General features: G+C 42.3%; 1 protein-coding gene across 2 annotated transcripts; it reads right to left on the bottom strand.

The window, feature by feature from the left end:
• Positions 1-1,747: 1,747 nt before the first annotated feature.
• Positions 1,748-24,108, bottom strand: uprt (uracil phosphoribosyltransferase (FUR1) homolog (S. cerevisiae)). Of its 2 annotated transcripts, XM_073057932.1 has the most exons (7): positions 23,754-24,108; positions 12,678-12,720; positions 11,993-12,062; positions 7,843-7,905; positions 5,641-5,802; positions 4,670-4,768; positions 1,748-2,241 (listed from the first exon to the last, which is right to left on the bottom strand). In XM_073057932.1, exons 1-7 carry the CDS (start codon positions 23,954-23,956, stop codon positions 2,135-2,137), a joined length of 747 nt encoding a protein of 248 aa, XP_072914033.1. In that variant the 5' UTR covers positions 23,957-24,108; the 3' UTR covers positions 1,748-2,134. The 2 variants fall into 2 exon arrangements, with proteins under 2 accessions (XP_072914033.1, XP_072914034.1); XM_073057933.1 differs by lacking the exon at positions 7,843-7,905.
• Between the last annotated feature and the right edge of the window lie 174 nt (positions 24,109-24,282).

Below are 24,282 nucleotides of genomic sequence, written 5' to 3'. Positions count from 1 at the left end.
GTTTTGGCACCAAGTCAAAGATGATTGAATAACATGAAGCACAAATCCCTCAATGAGGAAGCTGAAGGCAGTGGGTACAGATTACTTTGCATGGGTGTAATCTTGTCATTGAGAAATATCATGTGATGCCTTGAAGTCAAGCATCTGACATCTTACGGTGAACATGATCTGCAGGGAAAGACATAGTACTGGTCCAACAGATTTCTAGCCCCAAAAGGAAAACAGAAGTAAGCCTTTGCAGAAAAATAAACATGAAGAAAACAGGTAATGATTAGTCTATTGAGTTTCCAGGCTGCAAGTACTTTTTGAACAAGCAGGGGATTCTGGTTGTTGCTCTTCCTCATGCACCGCTTATTAGAGTCCTGCAGCAATGTAAAGTCAGGCAAATGCATTGGTGCTCTGACTCCAACCTCAGTGATTATCAGAGAGTCACTGCAGACTTCTCACTAATTGTGCTGCTCCCACTGAAAATGGGGAAGAAATTCAGCTCTCAGCTATCGGTGGCTGTTTCAATTTGCTCCATCGACAGGGACATCTGTAATAATAGCACTGCCGCACAAAAGCGGAACTGCTTTCAAGTAAACATTGAGAGAATCTTACTGATCCAAGGATGTAAGATTTTGTAAGGCACTGGTCAGGCCACACTTGGAACAAAAGTACCGTAGTTTTTGGCCCCTTATCTGAGAAAAGGGTGTATTGGCATTGGAGTGGAGGTTTATGAGAATGATCCTGGGAATGAAAGAGTTAATGAACGAGAAGTGTTTGCTGGTACTGGGCCCATACATGCTGGAATTCAGAAGAATGAATTGGGGACTTTCATTTAAGCCTGTCGAATATTGAAAGGCTTAAATAGAGTGGACATGGGGAGGAGGTTCCCAATAGCAGGGGAAGTGTAGGATCAGGTGCACAGCCTCAGAAATGAAGGATGTCCCTTTAGACTAGAGATGAGGAATTTCTTTAGCCAGACGGTGGTGAATCTGTAGAATTCATTGCCACAGGTGTGCAATATAATTCACTGCAGATTGTATACGTGGAATTACTCCTGCTCTAGTGCTTTCTCATCTGATATCCTGAAATGTAGATAAATTATTAACTTAACTTTAGCTGTGCCTTGGTAAGACACAGTTGCAAAAATTATGAACAATTAGGTTTGGGAGGCAGCTCTGTTGTGGCACTGCATTTCATGTTTAGAAAGATCCCAGGTTTGATGTCTGGTTTCTATTGTTGCAGCAGTTTAAAAAAACGAGGAAACATTCATTGTAATTGTAAGCACAAGAAATTCTGCAGATGTTAGAAATACAGAGTAGCGTAACACACACACACACAAAATATTGGAAGAACACATCAGGCAGCAACTCTGGAGACAAGTAAAGAGTTAATGTTTCAAGCCAAAACATCAACTGTTTATTCCTCCTCATAGATGCTACCTATTCTGCTGTTTTCCTACAGCATTTTGTGGGTCTTTCTAACTATCTTGCAACTACATTTAGTCCTAATGTAAACCACTGACTATCCCCTTCTTTCCACAGATCAGGGCAATTGTAATTGCCCCTCTAGACCTTTGGCGCTTGTGTGTCAGATTGTGAACAGAATCATTTGTGATTTCCACTTGCCCATCCTGCCCATAACCTGAAAGACAGCCAGTTCACGCTGTAGCTACACTGAAAACTGACACTTTAAGCTGCCACCTCAGTGAAACTACAATCTCAAATGGAAAATGGAATAACTGGACAAGGGAACTGCAAAATAATTAGAATGCAATTTAATGCTTTTTTTAAAAAAAACATATTTAATATAGTTTCATTTACAATTAGGCACTGCCTCTAGCTGCAAACAATAAATATGCTAAAATGAATAAATGTCAAAGCACACATGCAAGCACAGCGCAAACAACTGATGGAATTGGAATGTGCTTTAGAGAATTGACATCTCATAAAAGTAACTTGAAAGAACTTAAGGCAAAAAAAAAATCAGATCAAGTGTTCTCAGATGTGTAGTTTCATTTTGTCTTGCCACAAAGAGTGGGGTTGGGAGCTGGTTGGGAGAAAACACACCTACTAGAATCAAACTAGGCCTTTATCCATGGAAGCAGCGACAATGCATTCAAAGAGTTTGCTTGGATCCCATCTGCGCTTCAATCCGTGCCAAAATACTTCTGTCCAAAGTGGGTGGGGGCCACTGGATGGACCTCTGTGGCCAAAATTGTGATCTCAGGGAATTCTTCTATTATAGATTTTGCACCTTTATAGGGGAAAATAATAAACCAAATTGATGTTTTAATGTATTTCATGAAAACCAAAGGAAATTTCTGTTCTATTGGTGGTAAAGAACTCTACACATCTTTGCAGAGTTACAAGCATATGTAAGTGTTGTACTTGAAAAGCAAACTGTGCAGCCATTCACACAGGACAACAAGCAAGTGTCATTATTGCAGCATAACCAACAATGCACTTACTTTCAACAATGTATATGTAATCAATATACACTAATTCCACAACCCAGCTGCTGCCAAGAGGTACTCCCAATACCCACCTGAGCAATATGGCTTATGTTTCAAAACATTTCTAAAGAGGTGTTAGAGCTAACAGAGAAAGAGAGAATTTCAAAGAGTGGGGAGCAGGAAATTCAAACAATTGTTCCAAACAGCAGAATGAATGATTGGGGGTGGGGGGGGGGGGGGGTACCAGGAGTTCAGAGGAAAAGGTTTCTAAGACAAGAAATGGCAAGAAGGTCAAATTTAAAATTTGCACTGAGGGACAGTAGATCATTGTAGAATGCAGAAATTATGTTTGAACTTGGCTAAAGTGGTACCAAGCAATGTGGATGGGGGAACTGTTTGGAAATTACAATTGATCACATAGATCAGAAATTCAATAGTCTTCCATCGGATGAGGTCTGAAGGCCATGAAATATCCTAACAGTCATCAGAGGGCAATTAAGGCCAAACTCTTCAATGGTGGGTTTGAGGCCACATACTGGCCTGAATGGTACTGATGGTAATTTCTTACCTTGTCAGTCATTAGTGAATAATTTGCATTTTTAACAACTAAGTAGTCTGATATCATTATAAATGCAACTTATTCATATTTAATTTCAACAATGAATGTAATGGATTTGCCTCAGGATCAGTAATCCAGGTCTTTTGGATTCAGGTCAGTAACAAAGGGCTGTATTAAAATGTTCCTCTCAGGGAATCTAGAAGGGATTGAGATGATGAATGGTGAGTGGGAAGGAAAAGAAAACAGATTTATCCTTGGATCTTCCCAATCTTCAGTGGGAAATATTATAATCTGATTATAAACAACCTAATAGTACATAACATGTGGATGCCATGAATAAACACTAGTGATAATGTTACCAAGCAGGATCATATAGATACAAGGGAACAAGAATTACTTCTTTGGGGCTGGGATGCTAAACTGACAATAGGAAAAGATAACATTCCTCAATTGTATAACTGAAGAGCAGAACCTGACAAATGAAGAGGAAAATGCTAGTTGAACCAGCAGCACCAAAGGACAGCAAAGCAAGACTTGGGTTAAAGAGGAAAAGCTTGATGGCCACATAGAAAATTGAGGGTTTCTACATGCCTGAAAACTTCAGTGAATCATTATCCATTAATTTTGATGCAACATTTTCCCACTATCCAAACCCGAGTGAAGAATAATCCAGCATACACTACCACTCAGATACTTTTAAACACCAACTCAAAGAAGGTATAAATGTAAAAGGGTTTTACCCAGTTTAGAGAAACCTATTTGACATCAGTGGATTGCAGACTTGATATTTCCAAATTCACTCTAGCACACTCCTACTTCCTCTGGAGAGGAAATGCAAGGCTGTATTATTCAGCCAAGGAGTGAAAATTAAAATTTGGCCGCACTTCACAACTGACCATGTTAGCATCTGCTGCCTGGATGGATTCAGTAACACAGCAGTTAGCGTAACGCTTCACTGCACCAGCGATCGAGATTCAATTCCTGCCACTGTCTGTAAGGAGTTTGTACATTCTCCCCGTGACCATGTGGGTTTCCCTCCGAGTGCTCGAGTTTCCTCCCATTTCCCAAAGACCTATAGGTTAGGGTTAGTAGGCTGTGCGAAGCTACATTGGCACCAGAAGAATGGCGACACTTGCAGGTAATCCCTGGCACATATTTCGACTGTGTCGGTTGTTGTCACAAACAACATATTTCCCTGTATGCTTCAATGTGCAAGTGACAAAATAAATCTAATCTTTAAAATTTTTACAACAAAGTGAGGGAGAAAACTGAATTCACTGTTCACGCCAGCATTCTAAATCTGGCCACAATACAAGTTCATGTAGCCATTCTGATCGTGCAATGCTTAAAGAAAGTAATTTTAGTTTTAGAGTACATTTTTAATTCTTGCTCTCCAACAATCAATGCAGCAGAAGAAAGCAGCAATTGGATTTGGATTAAAAGGAAAGACAACAACTGGGCTTGATGGCAAGATGAAGACAGGAGGGTACGGAACTGAGGGGGGTGTATCTGGGATGCCAGGTAGCACCATTGAGCCATCTGGAGACATCATGGGTTTATCAATGAAACGTCAAAGAAGGAGGGTGCCCAAACATCAAGTCCTAGTAGCTCTACTATATTAAAAAAAGTTTGTGTCTACATCCCAATAATAAAGTCTGTTTCTTACTTACCATGTGGAGTTGAAAAAAGACTGAGTAGGATTATATGGTTTGGCTGCACTCCGTGCTCGATCAGAACTTTTACAGCTTCTATAACTGTGTTGCCTGTACCTGCAGTATAAATAGATGACCAGCCATTATCCAGAACGGAAATTTTCATCTCAGATCAATCCAGACCATTTTATCCTCGTAGCTGTGAATTATCCATTGGATTATCAGCAGTTCTCAGAGAGTTACTCATTTTTGTGGAATTACTATCATAGTGTGAACATTTTGGTGTAGTCTAGTAAAGTAATAAACCTATTCTGAATAAATGGTGAAAACACAAGAACAATGTTAAGGTTGTACTATTTTGCAAAACTGAGGCCAAAATAATGTTTGCACTTGCAAGAAGTATTGGCAGCAGAAAGGATAATGAATGATTTGGGAAGCAACTAATTGGGTTTCTAATTACCACAAATTGCAGGGGAAAGGCACCAAATTTATTGTGTCATTCCTTCATTAGTGACAGGAAAACCCAGCCTTTAACTGGATAATCCTTCCTTACAGCTTCTCTGATACAAGTCAGAGACAAACTGTGCAACTATCCACAGTTGGTATAGAAATGCTGCATTCAGTTAAAATAGCTAAATATGAACTATCGATGAGAAAACCTTCAGTAATTCCTGAATTGGAATCTTTTATCATGAAATCTAGATCTACCTGATCAGTCATCTCATCTTGATTTCCCCAGCATCATTAGTTGTGAAAAGGATCATCACACTGCATGTGACCCCAATGTGATACATCAGGTACCTGACCCAAACCCAACTGGACCTAGTTATATGGTCAGGATTTAAAATAAAAGTTCTAAGATCAGATTTGGATCAAGTAGGTTTTAATTTTACACCAAGTACATGAATGGTGTAAACTCATTTCCAGCTTTCTCATCCATATAGATCTTTCCTTTCTCAAAGTGTTCAATAAAAACACATGGTACTTACTCAATATTGGGTACATTAGAAGCACCTTCCTGCGGTAGATGTCTGGTGGGAATTTGGCATAGTAGACCTTTGCTCTCTGCGTCTCTTCGTCACTTTGGATTAGGATCTTTCCAATGCGTATTGATCGACAACAATCTCGTAAACCCTGCTCCATGGCTTCACCTGTATGAACATTCTGATTTATGCTCTGTTCCAACTATTGCAGACACCTGCACCTTTACTTGTGAATTCTGGTTAGCTTTCGTTGTGTGAAGTTGTTACAGATGTGTAACTTAGAGGTAAATTAGAAAAAAAGATGGAATAAAAAAAATAAGGTAATTGGTCATAGTCCCAGTGTAGGGGAGTCTAAAGTAAAAGATACAGATTTAATATAGAGGGGATATATATATATTTAAAAGGTACCTGAAGGGAAACCTCTTCACAAAAATAGTGAGTATGTTGAGTGAGCTGCCAGAGGAAACTGCAGAGGCAGGTACAGTACAATCACAATATTTCAAAGGTGTTGGGCAGGCACATGGATAGAAAAGGTTTAGAGCAGGTCCAGAGACCTCTTGGTTAATGGTAAGGGTCTACGGCATAACAAAGATTGGGAACACCTAGTTTAGAGGGTTACGAGCCAAACACAGGCAAATGGGACTAGCTCTGATACAGATCTTGGACGAGTGATATGGAAAGGTTTGTTTTCATGCAGTATGAATCGATAACTCTGAGTCCTTTCAAATTAACCCTACACATCAAACTGCAGAACTTTGTACGAGAACCTCAGTGTGGAATGTATTTTTGAATATTTTACTTCATCAAATGAGTATTAGTTAAGAGTATTTAACTTTATATAAGAGTCTCTTCTTCTGATTTTTAATGGCGGTTAGCAGTCCAACTTAAAGGTGGATTACCACCACCAACTAGACTGGAGTGTGGTGCAGAGATCAAAAATAAAAATCCCTACTAGTTCTTTATCAAATATAAACTAAAATTACCCCAAAAAAAAGCTCTAAAGATTGTAAATAATGAAAGACAATATTGTGAATTAAAGCCATTTCCAATACTTAGTTTTTAAATAAAAACTATCAACCCCCAAAGCAAGTCGTGCTGACTGCATTTGCTTTCTTTCAACCTTATAAGCTTCACATTGTAAAATAAAGCGTTCAAACTGTTTCATAAGGATGACAAAACCTACACGCCCCAGAGTGATGTTTTCCAACAAAATACAAGGAATAATTAAGCACAGTATGCCAGATTCTAAATCGAATCAATATAATTCCTTCCCTTCTTGTTATACCTCCTTCTCCCATCAATCCGACAGTTTTGTGTAATCTGCAAAGGTGTCTCCCCTTATACCCATTATCTCACAAGACTTGCCATAATCCCCTATTCTTAGCCCCACCAACTCCTTAGATTCTGATTCACCAAGTGGAAGGTCCACATCCACAGATGAACTTTTAACAGATTTTTTGACCACTCATTCCCCTCAACACCTCTATGTGCGGGGATCCACAAGAAAGAACATGTAAACCAATACTCTGAATATGAAATAAAGTTCAAAGAGCTTCCAGCAGTAAGTCTGACCAACTGCTACAATGACCTGTTTTAAGACTAGTGAAAACTGAGAAAGAATCTGAATTACAACTTTGAAAGGACAAACTCAGTCCACCCACTGTAAGCCCAAAATGATGGTGACCAGTTCTGCTGTATAAACCTGATAAATGGTTAGTAAGATGTTTCTTTATTGTTACCTGTAATTCTGGCACAAAAACAGCCACACCAACATTCCCAATTATCTTTTGATCCAGCAGTAAAAATGTTTAGCACATCACAATCATTTTCCTTGACACAGTAATGAACCAACAGACCCACAGGCATATCTGAATAATGAAACTGGACAACATTCCTATCATATTTGGCTGAGGGAGGCACAACAGAGTATTGGTTAGTGCAACACTTTACTGCGTCAGCTGTCAGTCGGGATCCAATTCCCGCTGCTATCTGTGCGAAAATTTTACATTTTCCCCCGTGTGGATAGGCACTGAAGCAGGAAGGATAAAAACTGAGGCACACTGAGGGATGAGGAAAGGCTGATATTCATTATTGCCTTACTCTTGCCCCAGCCAACTCCAATCAAGCTATTGTCCTCTCCATCATTTCAAAATATTTGCCTCCTGCAAGATGCTGGCTGACAAAAATCTGTAGACAATGATTACTTACCACTTCTCATAATACTAACACCACAGTTTCCTTTCTCAAACTTCACTCCTTCATATTTATGGCCTGTATAAGATTAAAGATTAACTGAGGTTAGCACCGTACAAGTCGTCTGAATTTCTCACAATCCTTCCTGCTCTTATGCCACCATTCTCACAGGCTGCAAGTAGATATCAGATCATTTGACATCTGCTTATTTTCCACTGTATAAGTAGAATATTTAGTCTGAACAATCAAACAGTCAGGGATTGTTACTATCGCTGTTTTTTTCTGCGAGTGATGGGGTCGGGGGTGGTTATTGTCCCTGTTTTTTTTGCTGCGGGGAGGAGGGCATTTTGGGCTCGAGAGTTTTGTTTCTTTTCTTTCTTGTGCTGGGGGGGTTGGAAGTTGGTGTCTTTTCTGTATTTAGTGGCTATCTTGAGTAGACAAGTATCATAGTTACATTGTTCATGCATAAATTTAATAAAATGAGGCCGCACTTGGAGTACTGTGTGCAGTTCTGGCCTCAATACTTGAGGAAGGATATACTGGCTTTGGAGGCAGTGCAGAGGAGGTTCACCAGATTGATTCCAGAGATGAAGGGGTTAACTTATGAGGAGACATTGACTTGCTTGGAACTATACTCTCTGGAATTCAGAAGAATGAGAGAAGATCTTACAGAAACATACAAAATTTTGAAAGATAAGATAGAAGTAGGAAAGTTGTTGGTAGGTGAGACTAGAATGAGGGGACATTGCCTCAAGGTTCAGGGGAGAAGATTTAGGACAGAGACGAGGAGAAACTGTTTTTCCCAGAGAGTGGTGAATCTGTGGAATTCTCTGCCCAGGGAAGCAGATGAGGCTTCTTCACTAAATATATTTAAGATACAGTTAAATAAGTTTTTAGATAGTAGGGGAATTAAGGGTTATGGGGAAAAGGCAGGTAGATGGAGCTGAGTTTATGGACCGATCAGCCATGATCTTATTGAACGGTGGGGCAGGCTCGATGGGCCGGATGGCCTACTCCTGCTCCTTTTTCTTATGTTCTTATGAGGTGCTCATTTCACTACAAGTATATTTAAATTCAGTAGCTTCTTCCACTGGCTGTCACAGGAGCAGCTCTGCTCTCTGCTGCTATTCTCTACAATTGACCGCACAAGGAGTGGGAAGTTAGTCAAACCCCATCATGTTATAAGTTTCGACTCAAACATGCTTTCAGGCGGGCTGTGATGAAACATCTCTGACTTGCTCAATGAAACTCATCCAATTTACCAACATTCCTCAACGGAGAATGAAGGTTTGGAAAAAATCTTATAACATCACCAAAGGAGGCCATTTGGCCCATTGGGTTGATACTGACACCCAGAAAGCAACCCCATTAGTCCCATTCCCCCTTCTCTTTAATTCTCTATTCCCCTGAAACTAATTCTCTCTAAACTTCCCTTTTATTCTTTTTGACAAACTACGTTAATATCGAAAGTCACCTTAATTTAAGACACTACACGGAGCAGGTGGAAATTCCAGTCAGCTCAAACTTGCTCAGCATATTTTTTAAAAATATATCAAAATAAACTTAATAATAAAATATTTACAAGAATAAACCATGCAATGCCTTTTCATTTGTCACATTCATAGTAAATGCTTTGATACTGTTTTACCACATTCTTACAAATCAACAACACTGCAGCCACTCATGTGGCTCCACGCCAATAGCAAACTACTACAATAATTCAGGGGCTTCCTTATCCAACCCAGTCCTTCCTTTCAATGGTGCAAGAGCCACGTCCTGTGGTGCTTTCCAGAGTTCTTCCAGTAGCTTCACCAAGCTTCAGTGCATTCCCCAGCACGTCATCCTGCAGCCTGGAATGTGCCAGTCGACAGCGTTCCTCCATGACGTGCTGACAGACCAACATGTTTCGAGCAAACCAATGGTTGTCTTTCACTGAGTTAGTGATCTGCAGTAAGTCGTGATCTTTGGTCATGGATCCTCACACTAAGGAGTAGCTTACTGTGTCCAGCTGACCAACTAGCTCACCTTTGGGCCATGAGAGGAATTTGAAGCATTCAAAAGAAACCTACAGTCGCAGGGAGAGTATGATAACTCCACTCAGACAGCGCAGGGTCAGCACTAAACCCCAAATCTCTGAAGGAAGCCGTTTCCATTTCATGGACTGCCCTGCAAATCTACCCACACTATAAGGGCAGTAAAACACATAGATCAGAGCAAGTTCTTGCTGTGTCCCAGCTGGTCATCAATATGGAGCTCAGTAAACTCCTATTTACTGGGCACCCAATTTGGATGGTGGCATCCATTGTAGGGTGACTTACGTGCTGCTGAACAGCTAAACAGGACCCACAGCAAAAGTACACTTACAGGACAAATCGCAATGGATACCATATATTGGTATTGAGAGGCATTGATCATGTGGATAGTCAGAGGCTTTTTCCCAGGGCTGAAATGGCTAACACGAGAGAGCAGTTTTAAGGTGCTGGAAGTAGGTACAGAGCAGATGTCAGGGGCAAGTTGTCTTTTTTTTTTTAAAAACACACCCAGAGAGTGGTGAGAGGGTGGAATAGGCTGCCGGCGACGGTGATGGAGGTGGATACGATAGGGTCTTTTAAGAGACTCTTGGATAGGTATCTGCAGCTTAGCAAAATAGAGGGCTATAGGTAATTTCTAAAGTAAGTACATGTTCGGCACAGCATTGTGGGCCGAAAGGCCTGTATTGTGCTGTAGGTTTTTCTATGTTTCTATATTGGTAAGGACTTGTTAGGGGGCAAGTGAAGTAGGCAGGTCAACATTCCAAAGGCATACAACTCTGAATTGACGCCACATTTGCCGTTTCAGAGATGACATCCACAGGTTACCATACAATCAGCAAGAGATGTTCCAATCAGGAAGCATAAATCATCCAGCAGTCCTATCAGTGGCATCGTTTATCAATACTTACTGGTTAATAGCTGATTGATTTCCTCGGGCTGGTGACTTCTGTAGATGCTTCAAGGTGCAGGAGTCACAAGGAAGAGACTTGCCCGATGCTGGTGGTCGTTTTACCATTCAGGCTTCTGCACTGTGTTGCTTCCAAGAGTAAGCTAGTAGGTACCCTAGAAACTAATTGTGCTGTTACTAAGATTTCTGCATTGCCTGGGAAAGAGGCAGGTTCTGAAATTTGCCTGTTATTGGACGCTCTCAAACAAAGGGTGTATTAATAGTGCCATTTCAGAGCAGACCCCAGTTTAGAACCCGAATCCCACTCAGGATCCGTAACTTACTCATCTCCAGACTATCAAATCCTCACAACAGCACCCCACCTCCAAACATTTTAATTCCAATTCCCATTCTGACGTGTAAATCGGTGGCCTCCTCTTGTGCCAAGGTGAAGCCACCCTCAGGGTGGAGGAGCAACACCTTGTATTCCGTCGGAGATCCCTCCAACCTGATGGCATGAACATCAATTTCTCCTTCCAGTAAAAACAAATTTCCCCTCCCCTCTCCCCTATTCCCCACTTTGACCTTTCACTTCTTCTCATCTGCCTATCACTTCCCCTTGGGTCCCCTGCTCCTTCACTTTCTCCAGCCCTTGACCTTTCCCACCCACTTGGCTTCACCCATCACCTTCCAGCTAGCCTCTTACCCCACCCCCACAGCCACACCTTTTTATTCAGGCATCTATTCCCTTCCCTCTCCGTCCTGAAGAAGGGTCTTGGCCCAAAATGTCGACTGTTTATTCCTTTCCATCGATGCTGCCTGACCTGCTGAGTTCCTCCAGCATTTTGCGTGTGCTACCCTCAACTCCTTTGCTCCACACCACCCCAAACCCTGAACAATGCCCACCTGAGACCCAAACAAATCCTAACCACAGGCCTCTCTTCCCCATAATCCCCACCAAAGGCCAAACCTGCTTGTGCATTTACTTGATACCTTTACCTGTGCACTCAACGATGACACAATATGCAAGTGCAAGTGTTCAGGTCCCATTCATTGATGTGCAACACCGTCTGTGGTGCTAAACTTTGCTGCACATGGCCATGGCCAGAATAGTCACTGGCAAGCCTCACAAAAGAACCTTGAGCATGCCTCCCATTTTAGGCCCAAAGATCTACATGTTGAGTATAGCAGTGAGACATGCCAATTATCGCAACATTTAAGTTATATCAGTATGTTTATTTCATACCTGTTGGAGTTGTAACTGTACATTCAGTGTATGGTAGCTGATTCAATCCTTCTTCGACAACGAGTCTGATCTATAATACAATATTCCAGGAGATTTTGTCCTTACAGGAACACTGACAGATTTAGTCACTAATTTTATGGCAGGTCAATAAAACAAATCCAGCAACAATGCCTATTTCTTTGCCATTAAAGAAAAACGTCAAGTGCAGTTTTGTTTTTAAAATGGCATTCCTTGTCATTTCAGAGGTGCTGATTACGATGGGTAGGGTGAGTAGGTGCATGCCTTTTCCCCTCAGGTTGGGCAAGACTACAACTAGGGTCATAGGGTTTAGGGTGAACGATGAATCTGACGGGGAACTTCTTCAGTCAGAGGGTGGGACGAGTGTGGAATGAGCTGCCAGCGGCAATGGCAGACGCCGGTTCGATTGCAATATTGAAGGGAAGCCTGGATGAGGGAGGTAATGGAGGGCTATGGGCTGGGAGCAGCTAGATGTGACTAAGCAGAAAACCAAGCTAGCATGTACCAGGTTAGTCAAATGCCGTTTCTGTGCTCTAGTGCTCTATGCTTACAGCCCTGCCACACCTACTCCTTTCTGTTTTGGAGGAATCTCAACTGAGGACTGCAAGGAGAATTAATTCTTTTAAAAAAAAACAGAATTTATGTTAATTTTTTTATTTCTACTCACCAAGCGATCAGCACAAAACACAAAGTCTCCTCTGCTCGTTGTTCTAGGGACAAAGGAAAAGTAGCAGCCTCTTTAGATGTAGGCAAAACTGTGACAAGTCTTATTTTAGTGTGTCCCCTTAACCCTTCAACAAATTATATTGCAGTTCAAGCCAAAGCAAAACAATTTCAATGGGCACCATGGTAGCGAAGTAGTTAGAGCGATGCTATTACAGTTTGGGGCCTTCTGAAGTTCAGAGCTCAATGCTGGCACTGTTCTGCAAGGATACCCTCCCCATGGAATTAGTGTTTATTTCCTCTGGATCCTCCCACAATCCAGATGTGCCGGGTAGGTTAACTGTTCATCGTAAATTGTCCCATGATTAGGTTAGGGTTAATCAGGTTTGTCAGGGGTTGCTGGGGCAGCATGGGTCAAAGGTTGGAAGGGCCTACACTGCACTACGACTGCGTCAACTCAGGCCTAGGGGGCCAGCATCGGGTACGATGACGGACTCTCCACTCCTCCCTCTCCCTCATCAGTGTGTTCAGTTCATCTAATATTAGCCAAGCTGCTATCTTCTAGGAGCGTGTTGACCACAGTCTTGGGAGGGCGCCCAGGGTTCATCCTCCCATGCTTGGGCTCCCATGTGATGACTAGGCTGGCAGGTAGCTCAGGGTGGCGTAGGCAGTGTCCCGCTAGTTGCAATCTTCTTGCCTCGATTTTAGTAGTGAGCATTGGTAGGTCGTCATAGAGCTTGACGTTCGTCATGTGCTGTTGCCAACTCACATCAAGCATGGCAATGTATCACAAAATAATTTTGGATCAAAAACAAACATCAACTCCCATATGCACTTTGTCCTTTCAATGTGAGGACTATCAGTGCAAGGAAATGCCACACTTTCTCCATGGTGAACAGCCACTCTCAAGTCTCCAAGACCTGATCAATGGCAGAATTAGCCAATGACCTCACCTCATCTCAATTTAGAATTGCACTAATACAGCGTTATCTAATTCGCACAGCAGCCATGCCATGGCTATCAAGTACTGTCAAACTAGGAGGAGATTTGCAAGAGGAGCTCATGGCTCTCAGCAATTGGAGTCAAAGTGAAGAGACACACAATGGAGACTGTTTCTCCATCTACTTTGGATCTGAATCTGGTCTTCAGTTTCTTTTCCCTTCCTGATGTAATCTGGGTCACTCACCATTTCTTGTCAGGTGAAGCAAGATCAGGCGTCACTGCTCAGAAGAACTTAATTTGATTAAGTTACCATCAGGTAGGAGGTACAGAAACCTGAAGGCACACACTCAGTGATTTAGGAACAGCTTCTTCCCCTCTGCCATCCGATTCCTAAATGCACACTGAACCTTTGTAAACTACCTCACTTTAATATATATTATTTCTGTTTTTTGCACGATTTTAATCTATTCAATACATGTATACTGCAACAGATTTATTTATTATTAATTTTTTCTTATATTGGATTGAACTGCTGCGGCTAAGCTAACAAATTTCATGATATGTGCCAGTGATAATAAACCTGATCCTGAATTTAATTTTATTTAGTGATACAGCAAGGGAATGGACCTTCCAGCTCAGCGAGCCCGCCATCCAGTTACACACATGACCAATTAACCATGACCTACGAACCCATCCATACGCCTTTGGAATGTGGGAGGAAATTGAAGCACCTAAAAAAAAAATCTATGGGATCATGTGAGAATGTACCAACTCCTTAAAGGCAGTGGCAGGAATTGAACCCGGGTCGCTGGCACTGTAATAGCTTTATGCTAACTGCTATGCTACCATGACACACCATCTTACTTCACAGATGTCACTGCCACACTTTCTCAAATCGGGGACCGGCAAATCCTGTCATGACCTCAGCCCTCCCCACCCATGTAACTCCCAGTCCTGCAAACCTCCACTTTTTCCAATTCCAGCCCAATTGATACCCCACTCCTCTCGACAGCCATGCTCCCTGCTGCATGGGACCTAAACTCTGGAATTTGCTTGCTAAATTTCTCCAAATAACTATCTCATACTTTAAGATGCTCCTTATAAAATTTCCTCTGACCAGCCTATTACAGGTTGAAACTCTCTAGTCCAGCACACTTGGGACCCAGTTGGTGCCAGGCCACAGAAATTACCCTGAATCACAGGAGAACTGTTCCTCTTAAGTGCAGATATTCCCCAGGTCATTTAAGGGTTCCAGAAACTGTCTGTAATCCAAAGTGTCTGTAAGTGTCAGCAAGTGTCAGCTGAGATTGCAAAAGTTGACTTGGTAGCTACTAACGAGTACAGATTTTAGTTAATTTTAAAATCTTCATTAGAATTAATTAGTATGGATCTGGACCATGGGAATTACCAGACCACAGAATGCCAGCTGACAGAGTTTCAACCTCTAGTCCCCTGCCCCAGTATGTCTCTATGAGATTTGTCATTAATTTTTGAACATATAAAATTAAAGTGATATATTAAAAAAGGAATTTTTTTGTTATTTGAAACCACTAAATAACATAATTAAACAAGGGATTGAAAATGACTTGGAACCAACTGGCTCTTTTATGGAGTTTCTGGCATTTTCAGATCATCTCACAAACAGGATATGTTTTTTATATGCACTCACTGACATTAAAAAAAAAACTACGCAGGACAATTTACACCGTGGTAACTCTCAATTTTTGAATACACCCTTGATGTTGTTAGAAATCACCTATCTATATTAGCTTTACGTCCGCACTTCAGCTCCTGTCAAAGTCAAAAGGCTGGTGACAGAAAGTGTGAGTGTGTCTATCTCACTCCTGTGAGAATGTTTAGATGTTGCCATCATATCCATTCTGAATTTGAACTTCTTTCCACACAATTTCATCCCATGAACAGTATGAACACCAGCTCACTATTCTTCCTCTGCACCATTTAACTTTTATTGTAATGTATAACAGTTTTAAAAATATTTTGCACTGTACTGCCACCACAAAACAACAAATTTCACGATATATGTCAGTGATAATAAACCTGACTGATTCTAGAGAGTGCAACAAAATGTGACAAGCAAGAACTCTTAACAGGTGATCACTTAACCCTTATGCATACACTGTCAGATGGGACTTTCCAATGTCTGTGGAATTAGGATTTCCTGTGGGCGAAGACCTAAACCACTTTACAATCAAGATAATTATTGAGTGCAGCTTATTTCAAATGTTAAAGGAAGAACAATCCAATACTTTTAAAAGCATCAGCAAATGTTAATGCTCTAAGTGGAAACAAATCTGTCAAGGGCTTTCAGAACTATTCCAAATGATTGTTTCTAACTAATAAAATGCATTGGGATTACTGCAGCACAGATGCATTAGACCGATTCCTGTGATGAAGGGATTGTCCTGTGGAAGAAAAAGATTATCCATGCAATGGAGTGTCATGGAATACGAGGCAATTTTAGTGAATCATAACAGATTCTGAGAACCCAGCGAAGAGCATTTGACGGCTCCAGGCCTTTATTCACTGGAATTCAGAAGAATGAGGGCTGACCTAATTGAAACCTATCGAATGTTGAAAGGCCTTGATAGAGTAGATGTGAGAGTCTAGGACCAGAGGACACAGTCTCAAAATAGAGGGGCATCCTTTTAGAATGGGGATGAGGGGGAATTTCTTTAGCCACAGTGTTGAATCTGTGGAACTCATTGTCACAGGAGGTTGTGGAGGACAATTCTTTGCCCTAAAGAATAAAAAGGTTGATAGATTCTTGATTAGTCAGGGCATGAAGGGTTAGAGAGTGATAGCAGGAAATTGGAGCTGAGAGGGAACATGGCCCAATTCTGGTTCTATATCTTATGATCTCAACAAGACACCAACTGTCCATTTTCCTCCAGTGATGCTCCCTGACCTGCTGAGTTCTTCCAGCACTTTGCGTGCTGCTCCAGACTCCAACAACTACAATCTTGTGTCTCCCAGATTATAGAAACACAGAAAACCTGCTGCACGATACAGGCCCTTCAGCCCACATAGTTGTGCCAAACATGTCCCTACCTTAGAAATTACTAGACTTCCCCATAGCCCTCCATTTTTCTAAGCTCCATGTATCTATCCAAAAGTCTCTTAAAAGACCCTGTTGTATCCGCCTCCACCACCGTCACCCCATTCCATACACTCACCACTCTGAGTAAAACACCTACCCCGACATCTCCCCTGTACCTACTCCCCAGCACCTTAAACTTGTGTCCTCTTGTGGCAACCATTTCAGCCCTGGAAAAAGCCTCTGACGATCCACATGATCAATGCCTCTCAACATCTTTTCACCTCTAGCAGGTCACCTCTTATCCTCCGTTGCTCCAAGGAGAAAAGGCCAAGTTCACTCAACCTACTTTCACAAGGCATGCTCCCCAACCAGTCAACATCTTTGTAAATCTATGGCTTCCACATCCTTCCTGTAATGAGGCAACCAGAACTGAGCACAGTACTCCAAGTGGGGTCTGACCAGGGTCCTATTAGCTGCAACATTACCTCTCGGCTCCTGAACTCAATCCCATGATTGATGAAGGCCAATGTACCGTATGCCTTCTTAACCAGAGTCAACCTGCACAGCAGCCTTGAGTGTCCTATGGACTCGGACCCCAAGATCCCTCTGATCCTCCGCACTGCCAAGAGTCTTACTATTAATACTATATTCTGCCATCATATTTGACCTACCAAAATGAACCACTTTCACACTTATCTGGGTTGAACTCCATCTGCCACTTCTCAGCCCAGTTTTGCATCCTATCAATGTCCCGCTGTAACCTCTGACAGCCTTCCACAATATCCACACCACCTCCAACCTTCGTGTCATCAGCAAACTTACTAACCCATCCCTCCACTTCCTCATCTAAGTCATTTATAAAAATTATGAAGAGCAAGGGTCCCAGAAATGATCCCTGAGGCACACCACTGGTCACTGACCTCCATGCAGAATATTACCTGTCTGCAACCACTCTTTGCCTTCTGTGGGCAAGCCAATTCTGGATCCACAAAGCAATATCCCCTTGGATCCCATGCCTCCTTACTTTCTCAATAAGCTTTGCATGGGGTAACTTATCAATGCCTTGTTGAAATCCATATACACTACATCTACTGCTCTTCCTTCATCAATGTGTTTAGTCACATCCTCAAAACATTCAATCAGATTCCTCTTGTAAGGCACGACCTGCCCTTGATAAAGCCATGCCGACTATTCCTAATCATATTATACCTCTCCAAATATTCATAAATCCTGCCTTTCAGGATCTTCTCCATGAACTTACCAACCACTGAAGTAACTCACTGGTCTATAATTTTCTGGGCTATCTCTACTCCCTTTCTTGAATAAAGGAACAACATCCGCAACCCTCCAATCCTCCAGAACCTCTCCCGTCCCCATTGATAGAGACTCAGCAATCTCCTCCCTCACCTCCCACAGTAGCCTGGGGTACATCACATCCGATCCCAGAGACTTATCCAACTTGATGCTTTCCAAAAGCTCTAGCATATCCTCTTTTTTAATGTCTATATGCTCAAGCTTTTCAGTCTGCTGCAAGTCTGCACTACAATCACCAAGATCCTTTGCCATAGTGAATACTGAAGTATTCATTAAGTACTTCTGCTATTTCCTCCGGTTCCATACACACTTCCCATTGTCACACTTGATAGGCCCTATTCTTTCAAGTTTTATCTTCTTGCTCTTCACATACTTGTAGAATGTCTTGGGGTTTTCCTTAATCCTGCCCGCCTAACCCTCTGAACATTTTGTAAGCTTTTCTTTTCTTCTTGACTAGATTTATTACAGCCTTTGTACACCACGGTTCCTGTACCCTAACATAACTTCCGTCTCATGGAATGTACCTATTCAGAACTCCAAACAAATATCCCCTGAACATTTCCCACATTCTTCCATACCTTTCCCTGAGAACATGTTCCCAATTTAAGCTTCCAATTTCCTGCCTGATAGCCTCATAATTCCCCTTACTCCAATTAAACGCTTTTCTAACTTGTCTGTTCCTATCTCTCTCCAATGCTTTTGCAAAGGAGATAGAATTATGATCACTACCTCCAAAATGCTCTCCCACTGTGAGATCTGACACCTGACCAGGTTCATTTCCCAACACCAAATCAAGTACAGTTTCTCCTCCTGTAGGCTTATCTACAGATCGTGTCAAGAAACCTTCCTGAACACACCTAACGAACTCCACCCCATCTAAACCCCTTTCTCTAGGGAGATGCCAATCGATATTTGGGAAATTAAAATCTCCCATCATGACAACTCTGTTATTATTACACCTTTCCAGGATCTGTTTCCCTATCTGCTCCTCGATATCCCTGTTATTATTGGGCAGTCTATAAAAAACACCCAGTTATTGATCCTGTCCTTTTCCTAACCTCCGACCAGAGACTCCACAGACAATCCCTCCATGACGTCCACCTTTTCTGCAACCATGACACTATCTTTGATCAACAGTGCCACGCCCTCACCTCTTTTGCCTCCCTCCTGTCCTTTCTGAAACATCTAAAAACCAGCACTTGAAGTAACCAATCCTGTCCCTGAGCAATCCAATTCTCTGTAATGGCCACCATATAATAGCTCCAAGTACTGACCCACGCTCTAAGCTCATCTGCTTTGTTCACAATACTCCTTGCATTAAAATACACATCTCAAACTGTCGGTCTGAGCACGTCCCTTCTCTATCACCTGCCTATCCTCCATCACACACTGTCTCCAAGCTTTCTCTATTTGTGAGCCAACCGCCTCTTCCCCAGTCTCTTCAGTTCGGTTCCCATCTTGCAGGATCTAGTGATTCTTGAAAGATCGTCACTAATGCCTCCAAGATCTCTTCAGCCACTGTGGGCTCTTTCAGAACTCTGGGGTGTACACCATTTGATCCAGGTGACTTATCTACCTTTCCAGTTTCCAAGAACCTCCTCTCTAATTATGGCAACTTCACACAATTCATGACCCCTGACACCTGGAACTTCCACCATACTGTTAGTGTCTTCCACATGAAGACTGATGCAAAATACTTACTCCGTTCATCTGCCATTTCCTTGTCCCCCATTACTACCTCTCCAGCATCGTTTTCCAGAGGTTCAATATCCACTCTTGCCTCCCTTATACACTTTATGTATCTCAAGACAGTCTATCCTCATAAAGTGACACTAGGTGATGTGTATGCAGTGGTGTTGGGGTCAATTAATGTGGAAGTGTTAATCAGGAGAACCATGTGATTTTGAGCCTGGTGGTCCTGACATAGATATTGCGCAACTTTTTCCCTGATGGGAGTGGGAAAAAGTGGGGGAGGAGGAGGGGTGGGGGGGAAATCCTTCATGAAATTTCTGCCATTTTTCCAGCACCTTTCGGTTTCTGTCTCCTTGGTGGCAGGTAGGCTGGTGTCAGTGATGTGTTGGGCAAGTTTTAACTGCCCATTGCAGAGCCTTCCTGTTCACTGTGTTTAGGAACTCAAAATTATTTGAATAGAATTGAAATGCGTCATTTGTGCAGAAAACCATCCCACAGAAGCGTCACAAAATATCTATAAGGCCAGTGTATTGTGAATTCACTCTGCACTAACACAGCAGGTAAAGTGTAATTTCTGCCCAAATCCAGAATGTGCAGCTCTCTTCATAGTTCAGGCTTTAGTGACTAGTTTATGATTTACAATTAACATTGGTGGAAAGGATCAAGGATCAATTTTGTTCAGCATATACATTACATGTATTAGGAATTTACTTTGCTGTGTATGTAACAGAAAAAACCACATTCAACAATAAGGAATAAAGAATTACAGTGCCTTGTAAAAGTATTCAGCACCCCCCCAACCCTTTGTTCACATAGATAAGTACTACAACTAGAGATTTTGATTAATTTACTTGAGAATTTTCCTTTGTGAAGCACATGTTCCTTTTTTTATCCCCACAGAACCCAAAAAGCAGGAAAACTTGTAAAGTATGAAAAACTAAAAATTCAAAAATTGAAAATTCAGCAGTCAAAAGTATTCACTTCCTTCACTCGATATAATAATACTTATTTGAACTACCTCTTGTTGCTATTACAGCCAGTAGACTTTTTGAATAAGTCTCTGTTCGCTTTGTACGATGAGATGGAGCAAGAACTGCCCATTCCTCCTTGTAAAATTGCTCAAGTTGTATCAGGTTAGTTGGGGAGCGGCAGTGGATAGCAATCTTGAGATCTTGCCAAAGATGTTCGATCGGATTAAGGTCAGGACTCTGACTGGGCTACTTAAGGACATCAACTTTCTTCAGTTGAAGCCACTCCGTGTTTGCACAGGCAGTGTGCTTTAGACCATTGTCCTGCTGAAAGACGAACTTCCTAGTTTAACTTTTCTGGCAGAGGCTAGCAGGATTTTAAATTCAGGATCTCCCCATATCTAGCAGCATTCATCTTCCCATCAATCCTGACCAGATTTCCAGTCCTTGCTGCTGAAAAGCATCCCCATAGCAAGATGTTACCTCCACCACACTTTACAGTAGGGATGGTGTTACCTGCCTGATGCAGTATTAGATTATTCCACAAGTACAGTCAAGGATATGCTTTTTTTTAAAAAAAAGTCTGTGTTTCTTCCTTGCCACTCTTTCATAAATACCCTTTTTGTGCAAGGTCTTTAGAGATTGTGGAGCCATGAACTTCATCTCCAGTTGCAGCCACCGACTTCTGCCGCTCCTTATGAGTGACTGTTGTCACAGTAGGTTTAAAGGTTCATTTATTATCACAGTATACAACTCTGAAATTCTTCTTCTCCAGATAGCCACAAAACCAAGAAAAGAAAAGAATGGCGGCATAATCACCAGCCCCCAAATCCCTCCTTCCCACATAAAACATGAACAAAAATGGAGTAGCCACATCATCCCCCAAATCCCTCTCCCCACACACAAAAAAAAATTGGAAAGATCAGGTGAAAAACACAGCATATTAAAAACTACAAGACTGAAATGAGTTTATAGTCCAAGTCCAGATCCAAAATACCAAAAACCTGGGTAACATTCGCCAGACAAAACAGTGGCCTTTACCTCTGCGGCAAGAGAGCGATCCTATCAGTGATCAAAAGGCAGTCCCCCCTCTTCAGTAACAGAGCGATCCCCAAGCAGTCAAAAAGCAGTCCCCCCCCTTCGTTGCTTTAACAAGAGAAGTTCAGTAGCTTCTCTTACAACTGCCATTCTTCTCTGGCAACTAGATTTAGAGGGGCAGCCTGACTGAGGCAATGTGGCTGTGGTTTCATATTTTTTCCACTTTTCTATAATGGACTGCACTGAGCTCCAAGCTACGTCCAGTGACTTTGAGATGGTCTTGTACCCTTCCCCAAATTTGTGCTACTCTTTTACCATTTCCCTGACTTGTTTTGAATGATCTTGTGTCTTCATTTCGGTTTGGCCTGTTGAAAATTTACAATATTGTTGGACCTTAGAGAGAGGAGGCAATTATTTTCATGAATTCATTGAAAACAGGAGACCCTCCAATTTTCTGCATCATCAAACTGGGTGAGTTAAGGTAATGTACAATATTGCACCTGTGAAAAGTTTGCGTCGTAGTTACAAATAAATTTTTGCCTCACAATTTTGTTTTTTAAACTTTTAGTCAATTATTGACAGGTTTTGGAATTTTTCTTTTGATTTGACATGATGCACAATGTTTTGTAGATTACCTCAAAAATCCTACTTCAATATATTTAAAATTTAGAAAATCATACAATAAAATGTGAAAATAGTGTGGCGGCTAAATAATTTTTCAAGGCACTATCTATAAATATAGCTAGAGGTTAATGTATATGGAATAAATGTGCATGCATTTGGAATGTAATCAGCATAATAAAAAGTGGTTTGAAGTTTTATCAGTGTAGCAAGAGAAGTAACAGAGAGGGTGGGGGTAACTAGAATGGTTGATCAGATTAACTGCCTCAAGAAACTTTTAAGGTGGCATGTCATTTTTGATTCAAAGACAAAACCTTGCAGAGGAAAACTATTTGCCACAATTCCGGTATAAGCTCCCCAAAGAGAAACTGGTGTAAAACCAGCACTCCAACCAGTAGCTTCCAGTTTAGATCTCTCCCTTGTGCTTTGAGCTATCCCTGCCAGGACGGTAGCATAATCACTACTTTATTCTTGCTCTGGATCACTTTCAAATGACCTCTGACCTAAATGCACCCCCGTAGAATTCAAGTCCGAATAAAGTCATACCACTGGGCTTATCCTCCCACCTCTCTTCTGCCCCCTCCCCATACACCGCTTCTAATGCCTGAAGCAGTTGCAGATTTTCAACCACCAGGTTTAACATGAAGCACACATACAAAGCACTTGGTTAGATACATAGATAGGAAATGTGTATGGGCAGCCTGGTCTGCATGGACAAGTTGGGCCGAAGGGCCAGCTCCCGTGCGGTATTGTTCTGTGATTCTGACTGACACACACGTGGGAGAGACGCCAGCGACTTTTCAGGGTCTAAGCAAACCTTCAGCAATGAAGAGGGTAGAAAGTGGCAAAATAGATTAATTGGCTGTTTAATAAAAGTGAATGAACTACCCCCGAGTTGTTTTTGCAGGTAATTCATGCTGACAACGGGGACGACGCTTTCTTCGGAAGTCCACTGGCATTTGTATTCTATTTGAAACCAGTGACCCCACTATTTGACACAGGGGTTATTCAAACGATCTGGGAATTACCCCTCAGTAAGTAAACGAAGACCCCCCCCCCCCCGTACTGCACAGTAAAGTAAAAATCGGCCAGTTAGGCTCGGAGGCGGAAATAAGAACATGTAAAAATGAGTGAACGATTTGTACTATCCGTTGAATAAATAGATAAGTAACATTTCTGTACCCATTCCATTCTCATTGTGGCTTCCAACTGAGAATATACTGGCTGCTTGTGCACTGGACACATGCGATGACTTGGGTTTAACCTGATCTTGCAGACAGGGCTGTGACTCATTGCCCTCCCCATGCCGGTGAACCCATTGAAGCGGAGGCCTGGAACGCCAGGCTCCGCACACAAAGCCGAGAGGCCGGCCCGGCGCCGATGCCTTCCGCCGGCAGTCTCGTCCCCCCCTCCCCGCCGCCGCCGCCGCCGCCACTCACTCACTCACTTGTCCCTGATGATCGTCTGCAGCTCCCTGATCTGGTCGTTCATGGGCAGCAGCTTGAGCTGCGCTCCCAGCGGCTCGGGCTCCACGCTGGCCGCGAACCTCACCTGCTTGGGCAGCGTGTGGCTCCGCTCCGAGCCGCTGAGTTGCTGCCGCTGGCTGTTCTGGCAAGGCATGATTCTAGCAAGGGGGGAATCAGCTTCCATAGAACAACAGTCCACTCCTCCTTACGGTGCCTCCAGCTTCCGCAGTCCGTGAAACGAAGCCAAATGGCAGCGAGGGTGAGAGGGGGAAAATATCCAGACTTCTCGTCGTTGCTGTCTCGGACTCGGATTTTATATCCTGGCTCCATCTGCCGGCCGGTCCCTTTCCGATTCTTCGGCGCAGCACCACCCGCTTCGAATGTACTTCCCGCTTTTTCTTCGGATTTAAACCTTCACGAAATTTGTTTACCAACAGAGAAAGCGTTAATTATTCATTCATTTGTTTGATTCTACTTCGTGTCCCTTCACGCTACGCTGATTCTTTTCAG

Source organism: Hemitrygon akajei, chromosome 10 (genome assembly GCF_048418815.1).
Source record: "Hemitrygon akajei chromosome 10, sHemAka1.3, whole genome shotgun sequence".
Taxonomy (NCBI): domain Eukaryota; kingdom Metazoa; phylum Chordata; class Chondrichthyes; order Myliobatiformes; family Dasyatidae; genus Hemitrygon; species Hemitrygon akajei.
This window is presented reverse-complemented; position numbering and strand designations above follow the sequence as displayed.